The following is a 25,362-nucleotide window of genomic DNA, read 5'->3' on the forward strand; positions in this document are numbered from 1 at the left end:
GTGTTACAGGTCCTAGGCTTGGCACATAGAATGCTGAGTTTTATTTTATGATTGGATATTCACAAGTATCTTTTAAAGTTCGACATTCCGACGACCGAACCACATTTACAATCAAGACTTACATCTCATTTGAGTATTTGTGTCCGTATAGTCTGGTGCCAGTTCGGCGTTCTTATACTCTCACGAATACAATCACCGTGATCGAATCTGGCGCCGACGATTTGTGAACTTCACAGAACTACCAGCCTTATCTTCAGGCTCTAGAACCCAAAGGCCGAGACATGTTCATTTCTCGGTCGCAATCGCAGGATCAAGAAGTTAGCAACGCGCTCAACGCAACAACACATTTTACTTCCCGGTCGAGCTCGACTGTCGAGTTGGCATGCCTCACATATAACCGAAGGACGTAGTTAGCTTGTTAGTTACTCAGCCTACGCGCCACGTAGGTTTGGTAGTTTTTAGGGTCAACAATGACTTAATCCAAATCCTCCATTCTCAATATCGTCGTATAAATTTTTTTTATAAAAGAGTAGTCATTAACAATACAGTTGGATTTTTTTTTCCCCATCACTTGTTAGTTTGAGGGTTTAGGTTCAGCTCCTCTTGATGGCAAGTTTGATACCAAATTATGAATAATTCATTGCGTGGTTGAGTCTAAATCCATCACCTCTAATATCATCATATAAAAAAGAGTAAATTGATGTCCCCCCCCCCCTCCTGTTTTCAAAGACTATCATGTAAGTGCCGATTTTCCCATGAACTATTTTTTCAAGTCAACTTATCCCCTAAACTATGTGGTAAAGTGGGGCAATATAGTTCGATTCAATACTATTTGAATTGTATTTTGTTGAATTTTAGTTTCTTTTATAATCTGATTCAAATGATAGCAAGTGAGCCTAAGGCCTCCATAAACGCGTTGGGTCTAGCTTTGTAGAGGTCCGTTTGTGCAAGATACTGGAGAATGGCGCCCCAAGTGAACTGTACATCCGTTAGTAAATTAAAAAAGGAATGCCAGCTACTTTTTATTTTTCTCTTCTCTTTACTTTTAAAGTTTATATATTACTTAATGATCATAACCATGAATGTTTATTACTTGATGTTCATAAATGTGAATATTTTATAGACTTCATATTTATGATGTGATCTGCGAAATAAACTTTTTCGATCCTCAAAATCACATTATGAATCCAAAAAAAAAAATATATATATAGAAAGAAAAAATAAGAAACAAAAAGGAGTGTAGCGAGTATTTCCTAAAACTAAACAGTATAGACAAATGAAAGGGAAATACTTGATGCACCACGTCTGTAAGTAAAAGACAAAGATGGAAATTTCAGTGTCATTTGGCCAAATCTAAAAGGCGGTAATATATATAACTTGTGAATTGTCAATGTCAACATCTCTTCGGAGGAGGAGGTTACCAATATCTTAAGAAACTAGGTAAGTAGGTAGGGAAATTCATTCTTTCTTAGACCACCCCTAGTTGATGACTGTTGATACATTCAAGCATATGCTGCTGAACGTTTTAAGCTGCACGCTTGAGTCCACGTATCGTATTACGTGGTTGACCAAGGTCAAATTTGCCACGAAGCTCCTATTGTCATTATCCTAGCTATAAACGACAAGCCCCACCGAATCATGGGAGAGAAGATTGAGCATGTACAAAGTAGAGACATAGGGTCCGGTAAAGTTGGAATAATAAGTTGGCTCCGCCAAACCAATTAGCTTTAGATTTAACACAAACCTAGAATGAATTATATACCATATAATCAAGTGTGACGACTTTCGCACTTCCGTTTTAATCCATTGCACTCACTATTTGAACTTTGTGACTTGACTCATGTTTGATCAATACAATGACTAGATAAGATTGAGGAAAAGTGCAAAACGTGAAAAGAGAGTGCAAACTCATACATGGTTTTTTATGTTTTGACTATTTAAGTTTGGTTCTTCGTCTATTCTTTTAGTCATCAAAATTGTTCAAGTGATTAATTCTCGTTAAAAAAATCTATTAATATGTTGATGTGACGTTTATATATTATCAACACAACAAATCATGTGTTGCTACGTGTATTAAGTACAAAAAAATTAATTTTTAAAAATATTATAGAAATTTAAAAAATACCTTAAATTTTTGAAATCCAAAAAAGATTTAGACGAAGAGAAAGTAGTGGGTTGGGGAACGGGGCAATCTGGGTGGGTGGGGGAGGGGGCGACGGCAAGAGAACCGGAGAGGGAGAGGGAGGGGAGGGTCAATCTGACCGATAAGGGAAAGGGGTGGGTCGAAATCTGGGTTAGGAATGGTGTGGTTGGGGGTTTGCAGAGACTGGAAAGGGAGAGTGAGGGAGCTTTTTTAAAAAAAAATTTGTATTACTTTGATTCAGAAAAAACGAAACAAAGCTTTATAGATGGTCTCTTTCTCGCATGCTAGATTGCTAGTATGTATGACCCGGTCTTAATTTACAAAAGATTCAAAAAATATGCAGTCTTTTATCAACACAAGAACGAATCAATAAGCCATGGAATTGTGATGAATGAGGGACGGATATCTCCATCAGGTTCTTCCCTCACAACAAGCACAACGTTTTATTTTTCCTTTAACTTTTACTATACTTGTTTTTTTTTTAATTATTATTTTGATTTAATCTATGTCTTAATTTGTTTTTATGGGCCCTAGTAATTGTCACATCAACACACTAATGGACTTTTTAACAATATTAGATAAAGGACATTTTTATATAATGAAATTAGATGGTCGGACAATATTGATGATCAAAACAATCGATAAAAGACCAAACTGATGAATTTAAAATATAAATGACCAAATTGATGAGCTGTCACAACATAAAAGACCATTTGCAATATAAATTATAAAAATATAGTCATTTATCTATGCAATTTTTATCTTTCCTCGTTCCTGTTTTTTTCTTTGATTCCTCTTTGAATGTTCAATATTTAGGGTAGATCACTTATTCAATTAGCCTATCCTACTCACCCATCTCTCTTTAATTTTTATTTTATTTTATTCTTCTTTGTTTGTATAGATCATTGATTTAATTAGCTATCCTGCTTATATGTTTGATTGTACGAGAGAGGACTGTACTTTGGTAGAAGGTAACTATCTTAATTAAACGTCTATGAATATGGTTGTTATCTTACATCAACGTTCATATTCTTTCATCGTCCCTGACATTGATAATCAACCCGGACACATTTAGGATTTGCTCTTCTGCCATCCTGGTTCTAAGGACTTTCATTCTTATATATTTTCTTTGAAGCTCGTAGTTTCCGATTTAATCTATTTATTTTCATGAAAATATGTACGCAAAATTATTTAGTATATCTTTCTGTTAATTTACTAAGAATGGCAGGTTCCTCGACCAGCCTGACTATGTCAGTCGTTTGACCTAGGTTGAAATAGTGTTTCTCTCTTTTAAACGAGTTCAACTCAAGGATTTTATATTCTGAGTTTTTTTTTTATTTTTTATTTTTATTTTTTTATTATGTCAGATATTAGAGGTCGCACTTGGTGCGATGGCAAGTGCCTTCGCCCATAAGCGGTAGGTCTCGGGTTCGAGACTTGGGAGTAGCCTCTCCATAAATGGGGGTAAGGCTAGCCGACATTCATCTCTCCCAGACCCTGCTTAAAGCGGGAACCTTGTGCACTGGGTACGACCTTTTTTTTGTCAGATATTATTATATATGAGTTTGAATGTGAAAAAGGATATGGAGTTTCATAGAGCACAGCCACATGATGCATGCAGGAAAGGTAGACGTGCTTTGACCGTACTATTTTGAGGACAAACCATGAATGCATAAATTAAGCAACTAAGACCATCTCCAAAGAAATTGTTAAATATGTCAAATAGGATTAAAAGACATTTAGGTATTCCTTAATGAATATACCATATATGATGTGGCATGTGAGTCATTTGACTCCTTACTTTCTATCTGCCTCTTTTGACAGCAAACAAAGAAGGAGTCAAATATATTTAATTAAATTTTTTAATACATTGGTCTCATTAACAACCAATAAAATAAAAACTACAATTATTTTTTATTATTTTTTAATAGTTAATGTAACTCTAGACCCAATAAAATAATAAAATAATAAAATAAATATTTGACACATCTATTGGAAAAGAAGAGAATTTAGTACTTGTATTCAATTTGGCACATCAACTATCAAATAAAGTTTTGACATATTATATCTCCTTTGAAGATACTCTAAGCAATACTTCTTTTTTTATTGGGAAAAAAAATACACTAAATGAATTTGGTATTAAAAAAACACAATTGGGAATGTGTAGTATACCCAGCATATACTTTTGTAATAATTAGGATTAACCATGTGGGCTTCGGCATACTTTTTCTTATTTTGCGTTCAAATAAACGACCGTTGTTTATGCATATGGGTTGACTTTTCTTAGCTGTACTCACAAAAAGAAGGAAGAAATATTATGCAGTTGCTTGCACTGTTACACAACCATAATGGTTTTTCAAATTAAATACAAGTCATAGTTTTATTAAGGGTTCATTAATTACAAATAGGCCCTTATGACTCATATTTTGTTTTTAATAAACGATATTATCCATATTAAGAGAGATGAAGTTGACTTAGCCTATGACCTATATTTTTTAGAAATTTTTTTTCCATGTATAAACATTTGACAAAAATTCAAAATTTAACTGCACGTAAAAATAAAGTAACCTAATATTACAAATTATTTACAACTTATACCACATCCCTTCTAAACAGTTTCTCACCCACATTTGAATTTTGGCTCCAATCAAAGCATTAAAAACAAACTAATGTCACTTAGTGCTACGGTTAGTGTTGGAGCCAGGACCATGAAAGGTCTAGGCCTACCCTAAAGTTTAGCAATTTGTAACTTTTGTTTGTGTGTTTTTGATTGGATACTTTGCATTCTTCGACTTATATACATTTTTGCTCCCAGCTACCTTTATCTTGTTTCTCTAAAAAAGTGTTTTAAAGTAGTATTGGTATGAAACCAAAGTCTTATATCAACTAGCCTTTCTTAGTTAGTTCACTATTTTGTATGATGGAGTGTTGTTTTACAGTGAAACCACGCATACATGGAATACAGAAAGAATGCATTTCGAAATATAATTTTCATAACTACAGTTTTGAACCATGATTGTTAATTTGTTCAACTTCAATGTAAGAACTTATAATGAAGTTCAGTGCATATGATATAATTATTTCAATTTTTTTTCATGACTTCATTACTCTCTTTTGATTAATATTTTTCTTTCCCCTACAAAAAATGAACCTTCCCATTAGTTATATTATTTTTGTCTAATTTCTTTCATATGGCTTGGAGGCCCCTCCTAGCTTTGATTTCTTGCTCCGCCACTGACTACGGCCTAGTGATATTCTTCTTCACTTAAAAGTGAGAGGTTTTAGGTACTGCTCTCGCCAAAGGTGAAGTTGAACCACATTATTATGGTAAGCCCAATGTAAGGCTTAGCGCACTCCTCCACCGCTTTAGTGCATATATTATCGTTTGTTCAAAAAAAAAAAAAACTAATAATGCTCACGGTTTTTTAGTATTTTTTTTTTAATTTTCCAACGATCCATGCATTGCCATATATAATAAATACATTTTAGTATTGTTCAGTAGAATCGTTTTTCAGATAAATTAATTTACCTACTCCTTATTATATATGTAAGTGGGTAAATTATACCCACTCCTTATTATATATGTTAAGTGTGAAAATTGTTATTACAATATTTTAAGTAGGTAAACTAAAGCCCACACCATTTTTTTTGTCGAAAAATTATAAATTAATTTAGTTATATTTTGAATTCTCACCGAGATATCATTTCCACAGAGAGTTAATAGAATATTCCGCGGAAAAATATCAATGAAATACTTCACAATTTTTTTTTTATTAATTTACCTATATTTATCATAATAGATAAATAGATGTGGAAGACCAAGAGTAACGCATGAGGTAGGTAAATTAGTCTTCTTAATACTAACTAGCTGAAATTTGAAGGTAATTTAGTCAAAGGTCTATAAAAATTTTACTATTAAGCCATATATCAATGATATATTTTTGTTTTGAACTTAATCAATGATATATTTTTATTAATTAGACATAGGTCAATGACGAATGCCATATAGGCTTTAAGTCATTATAAATAGTTATAATTTGACTATTCTATCATTCACTCTCTATAAATGTTATACGGACTTAAGCTATTATAAATATGGATTTAGATCATCTCTAGATCAATTTGTGGATATCCTTTAGGCCAATGGATCTCATCCATTGATACAAATCCAATAGCCAAAATCTCTTATCATTCCTCTTTTCCCCTCAACTCTTCACTTTCTCCCTCACTTCGAAGCTCTCAACCTTGAACCACCAACTCCTCAAATACCAAATTAAATTCAACCACACCTCAACATCAGCCCCAACACTACCATAACCCACCCAACCCACAACCACCAATTGCAAGTCCCTCACCTTACCCTTTCCAAAATCAACCCCACCACCACCACGCCCCTTAGTGCAAGTCCCTTCACCTTAAAATCTCAGCCGATGTTAATGAAACAACAAAGAGAGGGGTTGTGCAAACCAATATCTTTTGGTTGCAAAGATCTTTTTCATAACTATGGAAGAATTAGAGTGAGAGAAATCTCAAAGATGATGAAGAAGAAATAGATGACCAATAAAAAACTAAAACAATAAGGGATAGTGAAAAAATAAATCAGACTTAGAGCACATATGACCTGCAATTGAATTTGGGGTTTATTAACAATGGTGGGGTGTGGGGTGCGAGGGAGAAATAAGAATTGAGGGAGAAGAGAGGCGGGGAGGAGGATTCGGCTGTTGGATTTCTATTCCTAGAGAACTGATCTTGAGAGGATCTGAATCCAATAAATAGTTAGAATATATATATTCTATCTCTCTCTAGCCCTATGTTTACATGAAGGAGTCTACTCAAGTAAAAATAAATAAATAAAAAAGGACACTGCATTGCAGTGTTCGAATCCAAATGTAAAAAACAGAACAAAACAGAACCAGGAAACGGACACTGCATTATAGTTTCTGAATATAAATGTAAAATCAGGAGTTGCGTGAGGTGTGAAGTGTAGGAGACGTGTGAGTGGTGGAAAAAAATAGAACTAGGAAATGGACATTGTAACGCAGCATCTGAATCCAAAAGTGAAAAATAGAACCAGGAAACGGACATTGCATTGTAGTGTCTGAATCCAAATGTACAATGGAACATGTAGGAGGCGTGTGAGTGATGGAAAAAACGAAACCAATAAATGGACACTACAACTCTGTGTCTGGATCCAAATGTAAAAAACAGAATCAGGAAACAGATACTGCATTGCAGTGTCTGATTCATATTGACTTATTCCAAATATAGACCTATAAGAAAGAGAGTGTTAATTGAAGTGGGTGTCAGTTGTAGTTGCAGATTTTGTAATTTTTGTTTATTTTAAATGTATTTAAGTATCACAATACATGATCAACTTATTTATAATTAACATAAATATTGTTGATCTATTGTTAATATTGTAATTTTTTATTGATTTTTCACAAAATCACCCTAAAATTTATGCGTCGGCCAATAAATCAATACCTCTTACACAATTGTTTTCCAGAATCATTAATTCTCCGTTTCAATTTGCATAGTTTGAAAAATATTTCATGATATTAATTCACATCATATCAATATAATTAATTGTAGATAATAAATAAGTAATTAGAGATATTTTAGGCATCTAAAGAACACAAATTGTTTAAAGCCAAACTTAATGAAGAACGAGTGTTGATATTTCCATCCCAATGTCTTATTTTCCCACTCACCATTTAATAAAAATGTTAATGACATGTTTATCCTTTTAAAAGAAGACTTCTAAATCCCTATTTAATTAATTACAAAAATTAAAAAAAACATAATTTAAAATAATAAATAAATAATGGGGAAAAGATTTGGGCTACAATCGGCATAAAGGTTGGAGGAAGGAATGGTGTGTGCTAGATGAAGGTGAGAAACTTCAATGGAGCCTTTGCAGTGTGACGGTAGATGGGAATACTAGGCATGTGGAAGGGGGGCGGGTGGTAGGGAATATCAGTGTAAATAAAGGGTGGGGAGTTGGAAAGAGATTTTTTGTTTTGTTTTGGGGGGAGGGGGGTGGGAGAGAGATTTGCAGTGTGACGGTAGATGGGAATACTAGGCATGTGGAAGGGGGGCGGGTGGTAGGGAATATCAGTGTAACTAAAGGGTGGGGATTTGGAAAGAGATTTTTTTTTTTGTTTTTTTGGGGGGGGGGGGGGGGGGTGGGAGAGAGAGATTTGAGTAGGAAAAGATATTCTGATAGGGATGCGATGATTTTAAGGACATGGTTGATTTGAAGGAGATGATGAATGTCCAAGGCTTGCATTTTCTTTCAGTTTTTTATTTATTTATTTAAATATTATTTAAAGATGTATTAGAGATGTATTAGGGTTATTTTGGGAATAATGGTGGGTGAGAAAATAACATTTTACTTTTTTTACTTTTTATGGTGGGTGAGATTATCATGTGGGTGGAAAAATAGGTCACTGGGATGAGTGCAGTAGCACTCTTTAAAATTAGCTTAGATGGAGCCTAATCACTGAGTTTTAGTTAAAAAATTAAAATTATGTCAGGTTTTAAGTACTGAAAATTTAGGTAGAGCCTAAACTGCAATTTTTGTATTGTATTTGAATAGTATAAGACTTGACAAGTGATATGTAAACAAGAGCAGAGCCAACTAGCGGCTGCCCTAGACTCTAGCACACCCGAAATTTTAAAAGATGGGAATTTTGGGTGTTAAAATAACCATGTTATAAGAAAATCTAAGTCTAATATTTGACAAACAGATTTTTTTGTTTGAGCAAACAATATAATCTACACTAAGGAGAGATGTGGACTTAATCTCACAATGAACTAGCAATAATGTGGATCAACTTCGCATTTGACTAGAATCAAATTTAAGATCTTTCATTTACAAGTGAAGAAGAATATTACTAAACTGTAGTACTAAGTGGCTTGATAAACATAAATTTAGCCTACTCTCAATATCTAAATTTCACTCCATACTACAAGAAAATAAACTAGCCCCCTTTATTTAATTTCTTACCTCCATCGATCCTTGTTTAGAAACATCATATCAATTAACAATTTGATCACATTATGGGTGATACAAAGTTGCAAACGTTACTCGGTTATATCTTTTACTTTTAATATTCTATCCATTCAGAGAACTAAGGGAAAATTCCAGAGAAAATATTTTAGACATAGATTAAGAACACTTTTTTTTTCTTAATCGAAAGCTTAAGAACACTCATGTATTCAAATATTCATTGTTTGCCTGTTAAGACATGCTACCAAATTTTTATATTAAAATCCAAAAGACGCGCAGTTGGAAGGTGAATGTGTAACCACCAAATTAAACCAGTCGTCCTAGTTAATTAGGCAGGAGAATTATATAGATTTCCTACCGTTTAAATTAATACGACTTAGCAATATTCATCTTGCTCACAACTACAAAATAAAAAGTAATGTGATCAAAGTCACACCCAAACATCGTCATGCATGATGCATGGTTGATGATGATTCATCAACAAGTTGTAGAAGCGCCTTTATATAGTTGGGTTTCATCCAAGTCCGGCAAAAACTGTAGAACCAAAATTAAAATTACATGCCAATTACATAACTTTAATTCTTTTGGAATAAGATGCTTTATTTAAATATCATAAGCTAGTACAAGGGAATGAAGAAATAGTACAAATAATAGTATAAAGGATAGCCACAATGTCCATTCAAACTCAAACGTGAAAATCAATAACAAAAGTATGATTTAAGTTAGGATAGTGTTAATCACATATCCATTTTTACTTCTTGCACACACTTTTTAATTTCGGCTATCGAATCAAATGAATTGAAGAAGATAAATGATAAGAAATTAACAAAGGTGTGTGTAAGGTAAAAATAAATGTGTATATAACACTATAAGTTAAAAGATTATCTGCTTGAAAAAAATAAAGGTACGTACATAAAAAAGAAAGAAAAAATAAAACAATTCTCATCGAATCAAGCTCTCACTAAACTCCATGTCAAAACTAAATCTACGGTGTAACACTAGTTGAGCAAGCCTCGATAGAAAAAATTATTGTGAAAAAAATCATATGATAAAACTTCAGAGTACGAAAAAGAGCACCAAAATATTACAAGCTGTCTTTAACTAAAAGAACATCCACATTTGAATGTGATGTTAGGTAGATTAATTTTGGCAACCAAATTTACAAATCATATGATGTGTCACTAATAAGAAATAAGCATTTTAATCAACAGTTAAGTAATAATTCAATTAATTACAACAACCACGTCATATTTTAAAAAAATTAGTTTTAAAAAATTGGACTCCCTAACATTACTCCCATTCAAATTAGTTGAAAAACATTATTAACGTGTAAGTAGACAAATAATAACAAGATTAATGCATCTTCCCAATAATAAGAATAGGCTTAAATGTCAAAATGGTCACTGTGTTTTACTCTATCGGCCAATTTAGTCCATGTGTTTTCAATTTGGCCAAATTGGTCCATTTGTTTACATCTGTTAGCCAATTCAAGACATTCCGTTAAAGGAATTTTACATGTGTCAAACACGTGTGAGGACAAAAATGTAATTTTATGTACACACCTAAACAGATACGATGCCTATCTTTAGAAAATGATGTTTCGTTCAATTCATTTGACTACTAGTTTAACTGTCTTTTAACAGATTCTCTTGAATTGGCTAACATATGTAAACAAAGTGACCAAATTGGTCAAATTAAAAATATAATAACTAAATTGGTCAATAGGATAAAACGCAGGGATCATTTTCACATTTAAACCATAAGAATAATATTACATTTCCGAATTAAGCCCATGTTGCCAAAATTGCCAGTTATGGGCTAATCACTGAAGCCCAACAGTAAAAAGTATCCTATTCCTAGCACTGCATGTCGGCATAATAGTCGTTGCAAAACAGAACTCAATTCAAAGATGAACTTCTCTCTCTCGTTTCTCTCTCCAAGTTCTAACACCTTCCTCTTTCTTGCTTTCTTCAACAAGTAAACCGACAGAATTTCCATTACTTTATAAGCCCCATGTATATCTGCATCGAGTTAAAACCCCTCTGTGTGAACATAATCTCCACTACCTTCATAGTCGGCTTCTTAGATCTATATTTTGATGGGGTTTTGGTACATATCACATCTCACATAAGAAATTGCAAAAACACAAGTTTTAATTGTGCCAAAAAGGAAAAAAATAAGTTAAAGAAAATAAAATTATCAGAAAGGTGCATCGTGTGGATGAATGAACAAGATTGTCTCAAAGGCAACACTATTTTAATGGCGGCTCGTCATGTTTGAATTGTGAACCGTGAACCGGTCCACATATATATATAGCCGTTGCTCTCAGAAGGATCTTCATAATTTGTCAAAAGCTCGATCCGGGTCATCCTTAAAATTCTCTCTCTGTCGATCAAAACTTCACATCGAAAGAAAATAAAAAGAGCTAAGAGCAGCTGGGTTTTACATGTGCTTACTGAAGGTGGCGAACCAAAGGAGCTCAGGAGGCGGCGGTCAATACGACAGGTTTGACTCTCCAAACGACGCTAGCGATGTTGATGCAAATATTAATAATATTAACTACGGCGGAGGATTAGAGTTGCCGCCGCCTTATCAACAACAAGAAGGACAACAACATGTTTCGCCTTCGACGCCGACAATGTTTTTGGGGTACAGTCGGTCGGCTACGGAGATGTCGGCGATGGTGTCGGCTTTGACGCAAGTCGTTTCGGGACAGAGAGGCAGTGATAGCTGGGGGCATATTGGAAGCGGTGGAGTTACGTCTAGTCTAGGCCAACTTTATTCTTCTGCATCTTCATCTTCTGCTTCTCCTTTGTCAGCTGCTTTTCCTTCAAGTGCTTCTGGTTCTCACTATTGGGTCGGTCAAAAGAGAGGGCGCGAAGAAGATTTTGCTTCTGCTTCTGCTTCTGCTCAAAGCCAATTCATGGAATCTGGTAATAGAGCTTTTAGAGGTGGCTATAGGGATTACAGAGGAACGCAATCAGAGTCTTCATCTGGTGGTGCAACTGGTCAGTTTTCAATCTATAATCCAAATCATCATGCTTTAAACTCATTTTTTTTTATTATTGTTTTTTTTTTAGAACTTGGTTTTTTTATCATGTGTTCTCAACCATTTTTAATAATAATCAATGGTTTTGAGAAGACAAAATAAATTAAATGCCATTTTTAATCACTTAAAAATAATTCATTCCTTCGTATTATTTCTCTTCTTGAGATTTATTTGTGGAAAAATAAAATTGAAGATTTGCAATGAGTTTTTCTTCTACTATAACATGACATATTATCCAATATTGCATGCAGTTTGTTGTTACTTGTTTACCTTAATTAGCAGAATCCTGCAAAGATTAAAACTTTCATTTCTTGAGATTTTTAGGTTAACATGTTTACATTTTGAATTTATATTTTCCAAAATTATTCATAAAAGAAGAAGAAAAACCCAATGAAACAGTGCCGCGATACACCAAGATGAATAATCTATATAATTAATATACGTGCTTTTTCATACAGTGACAGAAGAAACTACAAATTTTGCCACCGCCCCCACCACTACGACGGCCACCGTATCTGCTACCACAGCGGTACCAACCACACCATCAAGTGCAGAATCTGTTTCATTTGAAGAAACTGGCGAGAGGAGGAGGAGATACAGGGGAGTTAGACAGAGGCCGTGGGGTAAATGGGCAGCTGAGATACGCGATCCACACAAAGCTGCAAGAGTCTGGCTCGGCACATTCGACACGGCGGAAGCCGCCGCCCGAGCCTATGATGAAGCTGCTCTAAGATTCAGAGGAAACAGAGCTAAATTAAACTTCCCAGAAAACGTCAGACTCATCCAACCACCAGCAGCTGTCCAAACATTCAATTCAAATTCTAGACCAACACAATCAGCTCAGCCATTGCAGCCGCCGCCTCCGCCGCCACAACCGCCACAACAGCAACTCTATCACTCCCAGCAAGCTTTTCATCCCTCCTCTGACCTCATCCGAGATTACTTTGACTACTCTCAGCTCCTTCAAAACTCCGCCGACTCAAATTTGCTGGAACATATGTACTACTACAATTCCCAGTTGGTGTCACTTCAATCTTCTTTGCTACAACCTACAACGTCATCCACTCCATCTTCTGCATTGCCGTCCTCGGCCTCCTCTTCTTCATTTCCTCTGTTTTTCTCTGAGCAGAATCAGCAACAGGGTTTTTTCCGGCAGCCACAGGATCCGAATCAGGGTGGTTCGTCTGATTTCCAGGCACCATCTTGGTCACATTCCGGCAACAATCCATCCTCATCCGGTTGATACTTTCATGAATACTTTTTTTTTTTTCTTTCCTTTATTTTATTAATTTAGAATATTTTTCTTGTTACTAGGTTTTGATTTTAATATCATAAATACACCATGTATTTTGCACGTAGTATTTTTGTTTTATTTATTAATTATTATTTGGATTTTTATGTCATATTTGTAAAGCAAAGAGATAAAAACAAGGGAGGCACTTAGGATTTAGGTGTTAGTTTGATCTCAAAAGATTTGATGTCTACCTTCTTCTCGCAGTCATCATCTATGGAAGGATGTAGAAGCCTTCTTTTTTAACGTTTCTGCATTTTGCTTGACATTCAAATTATCACAATGATACATACCACTGGTTAGTAGTACAGATTTTACGCAAGATTTAAACATTGCAAATATTAATTAGATTTATATATACAATATATAAATAGTTTATTTTCTAAATCGATCAGTGGTATGTATCGTGGAAGAAAATTACAAATTTATTCGACTAAAGGATACATTTACATGTTGTTATATATATATATATATATATATATGTCTGTGTGTTGTGTATAATAATTTTGTGCTGATGGTGATCTTTCATGGTTATCCTTTGTGTTATCGGTATCCAGGTATGCTCCTTTTTAATATTACCATCTTACCCCGTTTGTGTTGATCTTCACACCTAAACTGTGGATGAGGATCAAATTGAACAATGAATACTAAATTGTAATTTCATGGTGGATCCTATCCAAATTAGGGTATATGGATAAGACTCAAACGCACCATATTGGAGGGGATGAATGTATCACAAGATCTAGTGGTGTCCTTTCTTTTCAGTTATTACCCCCAAACATCTTATCAGGGGTGGATTTGAATCCAAAGTATGTGTTAGGCTCAGAATTATATGGGTGTGACTCGAGCCTAACTACATCATCAAAAGTACTTTGAATTTCGAGTATCTTCTAACATTTCAAGTATGTGTTAAGCTCAAATTAATACGGGTTTGACTTGAGCCTAACCATATCAAGAAAAATACTTTGAATTTTGAGAAAAAAAAAATATTAATACAAAAAAAATTAGGCCCCATAGCCTTTTACTTCTTTTGTAATACTGAGACGACTAGTAACGAATTGTAGCCAAACAAAAGTGAAAACATATACGTGTTTGCATGTATCGAAGCACGACATGAGAGGTTCGTGTCTCGTATGTGTTAGGCCTAAATTTGGATAATCAAGCTTGCCACTCCTACAATTTTAGGCACACAAAAGTGAACTAGTAAAATGAGGTCCACACAATATAAATTATTTTTCTTTTAACGTTTTTAGACTTGGTTCTCACTGAAACTAATATTGTTAGTGAAAAACACTTGTATCAAATTAAGGAGAGAAAAAACTCATTTTGATCTATTGTGCAATTACAATTGGGTGCAATAAAATTTGATATTTTCTTTTGTGTTAAAAAAGATTTGGCCTGCGCATTTAATCTGTTGGCTGACTATTGCATGGAAATTTTGAGAGTTTGATTGTTTTTGAACGAAAAAATTGACTTAGATATGCCAATGGATTAGATTTTGACTCATATTTTATCCGATTTTGATGTAATTAATAGGATATGGGTCACGATTTTCAATTCAATTATTTGAATGATTTTTTGTAAGAGTGATCATTTAATGATGATTAAGAAATTGAAAGATTTCGATTTTAAAATATCTATCATGAACATATATGATTTGCAAATGGTAGAATAAGTTCATCCTAAAAGAAAATCCAAATACTATCCATTTAACATTACTTATAAAATTCAAAGAGAATGCCCGAACTAGAACCAATTCAAACTGTGTACAAATTTTGAATCAGTCTTACATTTGAATATTTGAGGAAGTTTAATTTTCGTCTATTTACTTGGTAATCGATGAGAAATACCGTCAGAATAGGTCATCTATGCCACTAAGCTTTGACACTTGAAAGCCTCTAAGCTTCAGCAACTATTTTCTTCGTTACTTTATGGCGAACTGGCGATGAGTACTTGCAGTTCATCGGTAGAAAACTCAAATGGTGGACATGAGTTTATCTAAAGTTGGCTAGGACAGTGTGTTCTACTATTTTCACTCAAGTTCAAATTTTCGTACATCCTAGTAATTTAGATGATGGGGTTAAGTCGCATAATGAGTCAACCATAATAATTTGGTATCGAACTCGCCATTCACGTGAGTTGAACTTAAAACCTTCTATTTATAAGTGAAAAGAAATTACTAGACCGTAGTACTAAGTGATAATAATCAAATTTTAGAATGAAGTAGATTAAGAACAAGACAATTATATAAGTATAGTATTTAAAATATGGAACCCATGCACATATATGAGACCCAAGCACTGGCGAAGCTACGTGAAGGCGAGGAGTGGCGGTCGCCCCTCCCCTCACCGGAAAACACGCCTAGGAGCGCTGGTTCAGCCCCTCCCCTCTCGTCGGAATTCATGGCCAAACGCAAACTAACCCCTTTAAACCCAATACCTAACAGAACTCTTCTTCTCCGATGTCTGCTAATTTCCATGCCATGGCTATGGTTTCTTCTTCATCCCATCTTTTTTCCTCCATTTTCTCCCCACCCCCCCCACCCAAAATCCCTCTTCCAACCGTTGATTCCACCGCTACAATGAGATCGATGACAACGCAGCTATGTGGGTTTGACATGGATGCTGCCAACTTGCGACGACAAGGAATACGAATAGCCGATGATCGAGCTCGGCGTGGCCGTGGAGGACAAGAATGGTGAAATCTTGAAATGGCGGAGTTGAGGAGTTCACGGTGGCTGGCTGTGAAGATCTTGGTAGACTTGTTGGAGAGGAGGAAGACTATTGTTTGGTCACAGGTTTAAATCATGGATTTGTATTTGGTTACAGAGATGACAAGGTTCTTGGATTGACAGATGGTTCAAACTTATTGGGCCACACAGATAATCAGTGAAATTAGGTACTAACTTCAATACACAAGTATTGTCCATTTGGATGTGAGTTTTAAAGATAGGTGTTGGATAATTATTGGGCCACTTAATAAGTCAGTAAAAATTGGGTACTGACACCTTACCCAAGTATTATCTTGCTGACCGTTTGTTTACTTTTTTTCTTTCTTAAAATATTGTGCTGATCCATCATTTCTCTTCCGGCTTTTATCTTTCTGCCCCACTTGTTTGTTTACCTATTCCCCCCCCCCTTTTTTTCCTATCCTGACCCCACCTTTTTTTTGTGGTTTATTAACCCATTTCTCTCAATTTTTTTAAAAAAAAAATTCTTGTATGTATTTTTAATTTCTCTTTTAAGACTCCCACCATATTTATCTTAAACTCTCACATTATTTATAAATATTGTATTACTTTTAAAAAACAATGTAAATATTGTTTAATGCTTATTTTATGATAATTGAAATCCATCTAGGTTCTTGCCTAGATCTCGCCTAGGCACCTAGTTGCTAGGTCCCAGTCCACTGTTTGACTAGAGCTTAACATTTTTTAGGATCTAATCCTAGCCAATTTAAGCTTCTTACATTGACTTTGATATTATTGCTTACAATCGTTTTGCTGGAGAGACTATTTTTTACTATGAATATTGACTCAAAAATTTACACTCTTCAATGTGAAAGCAACCGCTTCGATTGAACTTTACACTCTTTTAAATTTCGTCCCTCCTTTCGGCAAATCCTGGCTTCGCCATTGGACCCATGTCTAACAATAATCTTACGTTTCAAGGAAATGTATCTCGTTCTTATTTTTTATCGGATGGAACGTGCTTCTAGATACAATAAACGTGCTAAACATTTGCTTTTTAGATTGTTGCTTGATTTGAAATTTTTTTTGTTTATAACTTGCTTTAGTTGTTGATCTCAAGTGCCCCATTTCACGTTATAATCTTTGTTAAAGCATTAAAAAGGCTATGGGTTTAATGTCATATTAGGACACCCAAACCTTATGTTAAACATTGTTTTCACCATTAAAAAAACATTTTGAGGGGATATAAGGAACGTCGTTATCTTATACAAGAAGATCAAATCTAAATATATCAAATTATTTTATGGATTATTCCCAACAGCTTACTAGAAACGTGTGCTTCTTTTTATTTTCATATTACAGTAAAACTTCTACATAATAACTCTAAAAAGGAATTATCTCCTTTTAGTCATAAAAAATTTTAGTCTCTACTTCAATTATGTATAGGAATAAACTCTGTATTGTAATAAGTGATAATCTTTTGAGGTACCGTCTTAAGAAAATTCATCTCTACATAGTAAAAATTGTCAATAGGTACAAAAAATTATGCAATGTCACAAGGATAAATTTAAGATGAAGTAAAATATTTCTCTAAAGTTATTTGGGACAATGCTTTATTTTTTAGGGTTGACACCTCGCCAACATGGACAATGTTTTATAAAATTTACTTAGGAAGCGGAAATATCAAAGAGAGCGCTACATAAATGTCTGCACTAGCTTTTCAATATTAGGTGTCTCATTTTTACCAATGCTACATTTTGAAAATTTGCATGCTCCACTACTAATCATTTATTTGTATCATACAACTTTTGTTAAGGATAAATAAGTCAAAAAGTGTTTTTGTTTTTTTTTTAAAGTATTCCTCTATCAATTAATAAGCTCCCAACAGTTATAAAATCGGTTTAATCCTAACATTATGACTATATAGACACTACTACACAAAACACTTTGCGCGACGAAATAAGTTTGTTGCGCAAAGTCGTGCAAAGTATGATTTCGTTGCGCAAAGATTTTGTCGTGCAAGGTTTTTGACTTTTTGTTTTATTATTTCTTTTATTTTAATTTCATTATATTAATTGTTTGCACGACAAATTATTTGGTAGCGCAAGATTTTTCAAATTTATATATTTTTAATTTAATTTAATTGTATGACATTATTTTTTTAATTACTTTAATTTAAATTGATATATTCAAAATAAAATTACATATGAAAAATAGTGATCAAATTATCCAATATATATAATATATTTAAAATGTACATAGAAATGAACAAAGTACAATAATAAAATCCTAATATAAGTCTATTGTGGTGGTAGTGGCGGGGGATATGGTTTGATAGCATCCTAATCCTCAACTTTCATTGTCAAAGTCTCGATGATTCCCAAAACAAACATGGTCAAATAACCAAAAAACAACATAAAATAATACCCAAAAATCGGCATAATTTCCCCTAAAATTGGCATACCCCAAATCCTACCCAAACTCCGCCCCACACCAAAATTAATTAACTCCAAAAACACATATTAATGAAAAAATTAAAATTTTGGGAGAAAATACCTTTTGGCAAGATTGAGAGTGAGTGAGAATGAGAGAGGGGAGTGAGTGTGAGAGAGCTAGAGGAGATAGTGAGTGAACGTGAGAGATAGAGAAGAAAGATTAAGTGAGAGGAGTGAGTGTGAGAGAGAGGGTCATATTTGGGGAAAGGGAAATAGAGGAGAGGTAAGATAATAGAGAAAGACATTGAGAAAATTGTGGAGGAGTTATTTTGGTTTTAAAAACCATAACACTTTGCGCAACGAAATCTTGGTGGCGAAAAGTCTTAAAAAAATTTTAAAAATATAATTTCTCGCGTCCCATTTTTGGCCCTCACCCAAATTTTTAGGGTTTTGCACGACGAAATGTTGGTCGCTCAAAGTCTTAAAAAAAATTTAAAAAAAAAAAAATCATGCGTCCCATTTTTGGTGCCTGCCCAAATTTAAGGGTTTTGCGTGACGAAATATAGGTTCGTCGCGCAAAATTTAATTTAATTTTTATAAATAATAAAAAATAATTTTATTTTACAATTAAAAATATAAATAAATTAAAATAAATAGAGTTTAGGAGACCAAATGTTGATTCGTCGCGCAAAGAAAATAATTTAGTTTAACAATATAAAATATACAATTAAATAAAAAATAAGTAAATAGGGTTTAGGTGACGAAATATTGATATTCGTCGGGCAAAGTTTTGAAAAAATAATAAAAACTTATGAAAATAACTATAATTTAAAATTTATAATATAAAATTAAATAAAAAATAAAATAAATTGGTTTAGGTGACGAAATATTTGGATTTCGTTGCGCAAATGTTTTAAAATATTTTTTTTAATTTTTGTAAAGACTTTACGCGACAAAGTTTAAAATTTTGTCAAAGTAACTTTATGCGACAATGTTTGTTTTGTTGCACAAAATTTCGTCACTCAAAGTAACTTCGCACGACGATGTGTGTTTTGTCGTGCAAAATTTCATCGCGCAAGGAGTTTTTTTTTTTTACTTGTGAGAGATTTTACTTTATATTAAACCGTCCTAATTTACTTTTGTATGACATTATTGTTTCATGCATGTGATAACATCTTCTCAGTTGGATACTTCAACATATTTTAACATGTTTGTTGAAGGTTTTAAGTTGAATTCCAAATTATTGTTGGCTTATTTTGTGGCTTCACTCAAATCTTTCACCTTGAAAATTTGATGTTTGCGCATTATCAATATATTTGTTTATTTATTTGATCACAACTAAATGATAATATAATTTTCTATTTGCCCAATTTATACAAAGATGCGTGATTCTTGAATAGTTTCAAACCCTTGACTTCACTTAATAATAAAAAAAATTGCTGAAATATATTTTGAAGCCGTTTTCTGGACAATACTTTTTTGTTTTTTTTGGGACAAATGATGAGGATTATCTACACTAAACTACGAAGAGGAAAATTCGAGACACATACTCTTAATCAATAAGATATAAACTACTGCATTTTAGGACTATAATTCATTGGTATGATATTGTAAAGAAAAATATTAATAAATTAAGGTTAAAATCAAATAAGTATGATATTGTCAAGAAAAAAAAAATCAATTAAAACCAAGTAAGTTATTGCTTTCTGCAAGTTCCCTTGTATTATCATGTCTAAAAGTCGGATGGTTACATCATAGTTTGATTTCGTACGGCATGGTTAATCTGAAATTGAAGTTTCCGTATGACACAAGATCCGGGTGTCACAGTGTCACTTTCCTTCTCTAGAATGTCTATTTTGGCGAAGAAAGAAATGCTTTTATATGAAGATGTAATCTCCACGTGGGAACACAGTCGAAAGCGAGAACAATAAAGTAGGTCAAAACTCAAAAAAATAGAATGCGGGTCCCACTTGACACGTGTGAAGAGAAGTAGTGATCGTGTTGATGACACAATGTCGATTGTTTGAAAGTATTTAATTTAATTTTTTTGGTACACCATATTCTACTATAAGCAACGGGAGATTGGACTGCCGCCATGCGTCAGATAGTTGTTGGGTGTCAACCCCCGCGGGTAGTTCAGCGAACAAATTTGAAGATCCGTATTTTACATAACACGGTAATTATGGTTACGAGAAGATTAAAATGTTTATGTGAGTTTTTTTAACTTCCGAAATTGCATACTACAATGGCGAAGCAAATAACTAGTTACCATTTTGGAAAGAAGTTACTTGTAAGTACCCAACACAATTCAAATATTAGACGTTCTTTTAAATTTCACTCTCTTACTTATAAATGAAAAAAATACTAAATTAAAGTAATAGTTAGAAATGTAATTTAGTTTAATTGCACGAAATTGTATATAATCCAGGGAAGCAGGCACGTAGATAGGAGGGATACGTATCCTTGCTATGGCCAGACGTGTCCGGTTTGGAGATCACAAGGCACAAGTTTGGTAAACACTGATTTGGACACGTGCTATAATTATTGGTTCTTTGTCTTTAATTATTGATTATTGCCCAAAGAAACCGCCAAAATGTGTGTTTCACAGCTTGGGAGGAATCATGATTTGTGGTTTACCTACCATTATGGTTATGGGCAAACGGGATCCTCTCAACTCTCGGGATAGATCAGGCTTTAACTTGGACACTTTTTAAATTGATAACTCAATAATGTAGAGTTAATCGTGATTATTATTTCGTTTTTAGTTTTTAATTTTTGAAGAGTTAATCGTGATTATTTTGTTGTTTATGACTACTAAAATGAGTCACATGCGCTTCAGGCCAGTGGGTCGAGCTGGATGATTCTTCATCAAAAGCTGGTTTTTCTTTTCAGTGAGAAGTAAAACAGAGATCAAATCTGAAAATTTGATGAACTTCAGTTAAGTCCTCTTTACAGAACTTAAGCAGTGATCGGATTTTACAAACTTCAAAGTTGTGTTCATTCATGATGGTGCATATTTTCATATATTTTTATCATATACTTCATTTGAATTTTGTATATATGAATGGGTTAAATGCACTAATTTATATTGTTTTAATTTATAGGCATTTAATACTGGAATTATGCGAAAAAGAAGTGAAAAATGGAGATTTTGAGTGTCTAGAGTAATTCCAGTCCCAGTGGAGCACAAGCCTAATTAACTGCACTAATACATATGCATTACAATAAAAAGATGAGATTACAATGGTTGTGGAAATCAAATGGACATGTGGAGATTACTTCACCTTATTCATTCATTCACGAAGAAAGCCACCAAAACATATCACACCTTAGAGGGCCTACAACAAAGAAGGGAAGAAGAAGAGAAGTTTATAGTTTTTTTCTTTCCTAGGGCTACGATGTAGCCTAATCATGAATACTTAATTGCCTTGTGACATTGTTATTATCACGTTTTTCTTCTTTATTAAGTATCTTTTGCTATTCGTAATGCGCAAAATTTTTATATAGATGCTTGATCACCATCTAGGTTTAGATTAGGTTGATTTGATGCAAGTTAGAGCAGATGCCATACTTAACTTGGGTTTAGCTTCTGGCAATTGATACCATAACCACCGATTTGTAGATGTCATACAATTAGGGTTTGTGTGATTTTCCAACGATTTCCATAGAGCTTAATGGGTTCTTACTTGTTTAAATCCATCTAGATGCCATAGAGGGTTAACATGTAAGGATACTTATGATGTAACCAGATGCCATAGCCGTCGAATAATTTAGGGAAAATTGATCATCAATATTGGGGAACTACTTGAGCATAACATATTAAGGGAATTAAGTAGAATTGGTTACGGTGAATTCGGATGCCCTAGGTTTTATTTTCTTATGTTTTTAATTTTATTATTTAATGCATTTTATTTTCAAGTCATATTTCATTTTTAGTTTAATTCAAATTTTCTCTCTTTTCCATTAAAGCTTATCAATTAGAATTTGTTTCAATTTAGCTAGTAAGATTTTTAGAATCAATTCGATCTCTGTGGGACGATATCCGTGCTTATATGCTATACTGTCATTTGATTCGTATACTTGCGAGCACAAAAATTCGAGACTTAATAAGCCTAATTTCGGTTATCTAATTTTCGCAACAGTGAGGTGGCGAATTCCTAGTTCTTTGTACCAATATGTGATTTCGAAGTTGGTGAACTGTAGTCCGTTATCAGTAAGGATTGTATGTGGGATCCCGAATTGGCAAATGATGATCTTCCAAACAAAGGAGTTTAATGTAGCTCCGGTGATTCTCGTCAGTGGTTCTGCCTTTATCCACTTTGTGAAGTAATTTATGGCCACTATCAGGTACTTTATGTTTCCTTGAACCTTCTTAAGAGGCCCAAATAAGTCGATGCCCTATTGCATGAAAGACCACGAGCCTATTAATATATTAGGTTCTTAGGCATGTCACACACCTTTGGTATTTGTTGCAACTTTGGGTGCATCCAACAACATCTTGTGGCATAGTAGGCCAGTAATATCCAACGGTTAGTGCTTTTTGGGCTGACAATCTTCCTCATGCATGGTTGCCACATATTCCAGAATGAATGTCACTTAGGATTTGCAAGCCTACTTCTAGAGTAATGCATAGAGTGTGGGGTATGAGATAAGAGCGTTGGTAGAGCTTTTCGCAAATGAATGTGTATCCCAAAGCCTTTTGGACCAGTTTCATATCTAAGTTGCAATCCTTCGATAACTAAAAATGAAATATGACTTGAAAATAAAATGCATGAAATAATAAAATTAAAAACATAAGAAAATAAAACCTAGGGCATCCAAATTCACCGTAACCAATTCTACTTAATTCCCTTAATATGTTATGCTGAAGTAGTTCCCTAATATTGATGATCGATTTTCCCTAAATTATTCGCTGGCCATGGCATCTGGTTACATCAAAAGTATCCTTACATGTTAACCCTCTATGGCATCTAGATGGATTTAAACAAGTAAGAACCCATTAAGCTCTATGGAAATCATTGGAAAATCACACAAACCCTAATTGTATGGCATCTACAAATATGTGGTTATGGTATCAATTGCAAGAAGCTAAACCCAAGTTAAGTATGACATCTACTCTAACTTGCATCAAATCAACCTAATTTAAACCTAGATTGTAACATCCCACATCACCCAAGGGAGTGGATCATGTAAGCCTTATATGTATATTCCCATCTCTACCTAGCACGAGGCATTTTGGGGACTCACTAGCTTTAAGTTCCGTAGGCACTCCGAAGTTAAGCGAGTTCGTGCGAGAGCAATCCTAGGATGGGTGGCCCACTAGGAAGTTCTCGTGTGAGTTCTCAGAAACAAAATCCTGAGGACGTGGTCGGGGCCCAAAACGGACAATATCGTGCTATGGCGAAGTTGAGCCCGGGATGTGGTGGGGGCCCGGGCCGGGATGTGACAATTTGGTATCAGAGCCAATCCTTGGCAGGAATTGTGTCGACGAGGACGTTGGGCCCTTAAGGAGGGTGGATTATAACATCCCACATCGCCTAGGGGAGTGGATCTTGTAAGCCTTATATGTATATTCTCATCTCTACCTAGCATGAGGCATTTTGGGGACTTACTAGCTTTGGGTTCCGTAGGAACTCCGAAGTTAAGTGAGTTCGCACGAGAGTAATCCCAGGATGGGTGACCTACTGGGAAGTTCTCGTGTGAGTTCCCAGAAACAAAACTGTGAGGGCGTGGTCGGGGCTCAAAGTGGACAATATCGTGCTACGGTGGAGTCGAGCCCGAGATGTGGTGGAGGCCTGGGCTGGGATGTGACATAAATGGTGATCAAGCATCTAAATAAAAATCAAGCGCATTGCGAATAGAAAAAGATACTCAATAAAGAAGAAAAACATGATAATAACAATGCCACAAGACAATTAAGTATTCATGATTAGGCTACATCGTAGCCTTAGCAAAGAAAAAAACTATAAACTTCTGTTCCTCTTCCCTTCTTTGCCGCATGCCCCCTAAAGTGTGATATGTTTTGGTGGCTTTCTTCGTGAATGAATGAATAAGGAGAAGTAATCTCCACATTATAACTCATGGCAAAGGGGCAACATAAAGCCTAATTAAAAACCTAGCCCTTATTGGACATTAAGTCCTAATTAAAGAAAAAGAAATTAAACGGAAGTCATAAAAACAATTATGTCTATCCTAAAATTCGTTGAATAGCTTCCCATGCCCATTTGATTTCCACAACCGTTGTAATCTCATCTTCTTATTGTAATGCATATGTATTGGTGCAGTTAATTAACGTCGTGCTCCACTGGGACTGGAATTACTCTAGACACTCGAAATCTCCATTTTTCACTTTTTTTTTGCATAATTCCTGTATTGAATGCCTATAAATTAAAACAATATAAATTAGTGCATTTAACCCATTCATACATACAAAATTTAACTGAAGTATATGATAAAAATATATGAAAATATGCACCATCATGAATGAACACAACTTTGAAGTTTGTAGAATCCGATCACTGCTTAAGTTCTGTAAAGAAGACTTAACCAAAGTTCATCAAATTTTTAGATTTGATCTCTGTTTTACTTCTCGCTGAAAAGAAGATTCAGCTTTTGATGAAGAATTATCAAGCTCGACCCACTGGCTCGATCGCTCTGCCTGAAGCGCATGCGACTCATTTTAGTAACCATAAACGACGAAATAATCGTCATGGCCGTGGAAATGGGTAGCAAGCCCAACCACG

The 25,362-nt window shown here is 34.3% G+C and overlaps 1 protein-coding gene across 1 annotated transcript; it reads left to right on the forward strand.

Annotated features, from left to right (window-relative positions):
- Nucleotides 1–11,231: 11,231 nt before the first annotated feature.
- LOC126584886 (ethylene-responsive transcription factor ABR1-like) lies at nt 11,232–13,602 on the forward strand. The gene is made up of 2 exons (XM_050249259.1): nt 11,232–12,163; nt 12,663–13,602. Exons 1-2 carry the CDS (start codon nt 11,602–11,604, stop codon nt 13,445–13,447), a joined length of 1,347 nt encoding a protein of 448 aa, XP_050105216.1. The 5' UTR covers nt 11,232–11,601; the 3' UTR covers nt 13,448–13,602.
- The last annotated feature ends 11,760 nt before the right edge of the window (nt 13,603–25,362 follow it).

Source organism: Malus sylvestris, chromosome 10, assembly GCF_916048215.2.
Source record: "Malus sylvestris chromosome 10, drMalSylv7.2, whole genome shotgun sequence".
NCBI classification, from domain to species: domain Eukaryota; kingdom Viridiplantae; phylum Streptophyta; class Magnoliopsida; order Rosales; family Rosaceae; genus Malus; species Malus sylvestris.

Excerpts from the sequence above, each read along its gene's own strand:
- LOC126584886 (XM_050249259.1), top strand. The coding sequence starts at position 11,602 with ATGTGCTTACTGAAGGTGGCGAACCAAAGGAGCTCAGGAGGCGGCGGT. Across the intron at positions 12,164-12,662 it reads TTCATCTGGTGGTGCAACTG|TGACAGAAGAAACTACAAAT; the intron begins GTCAGTTTTCAA and ends TTTTTCATACAG.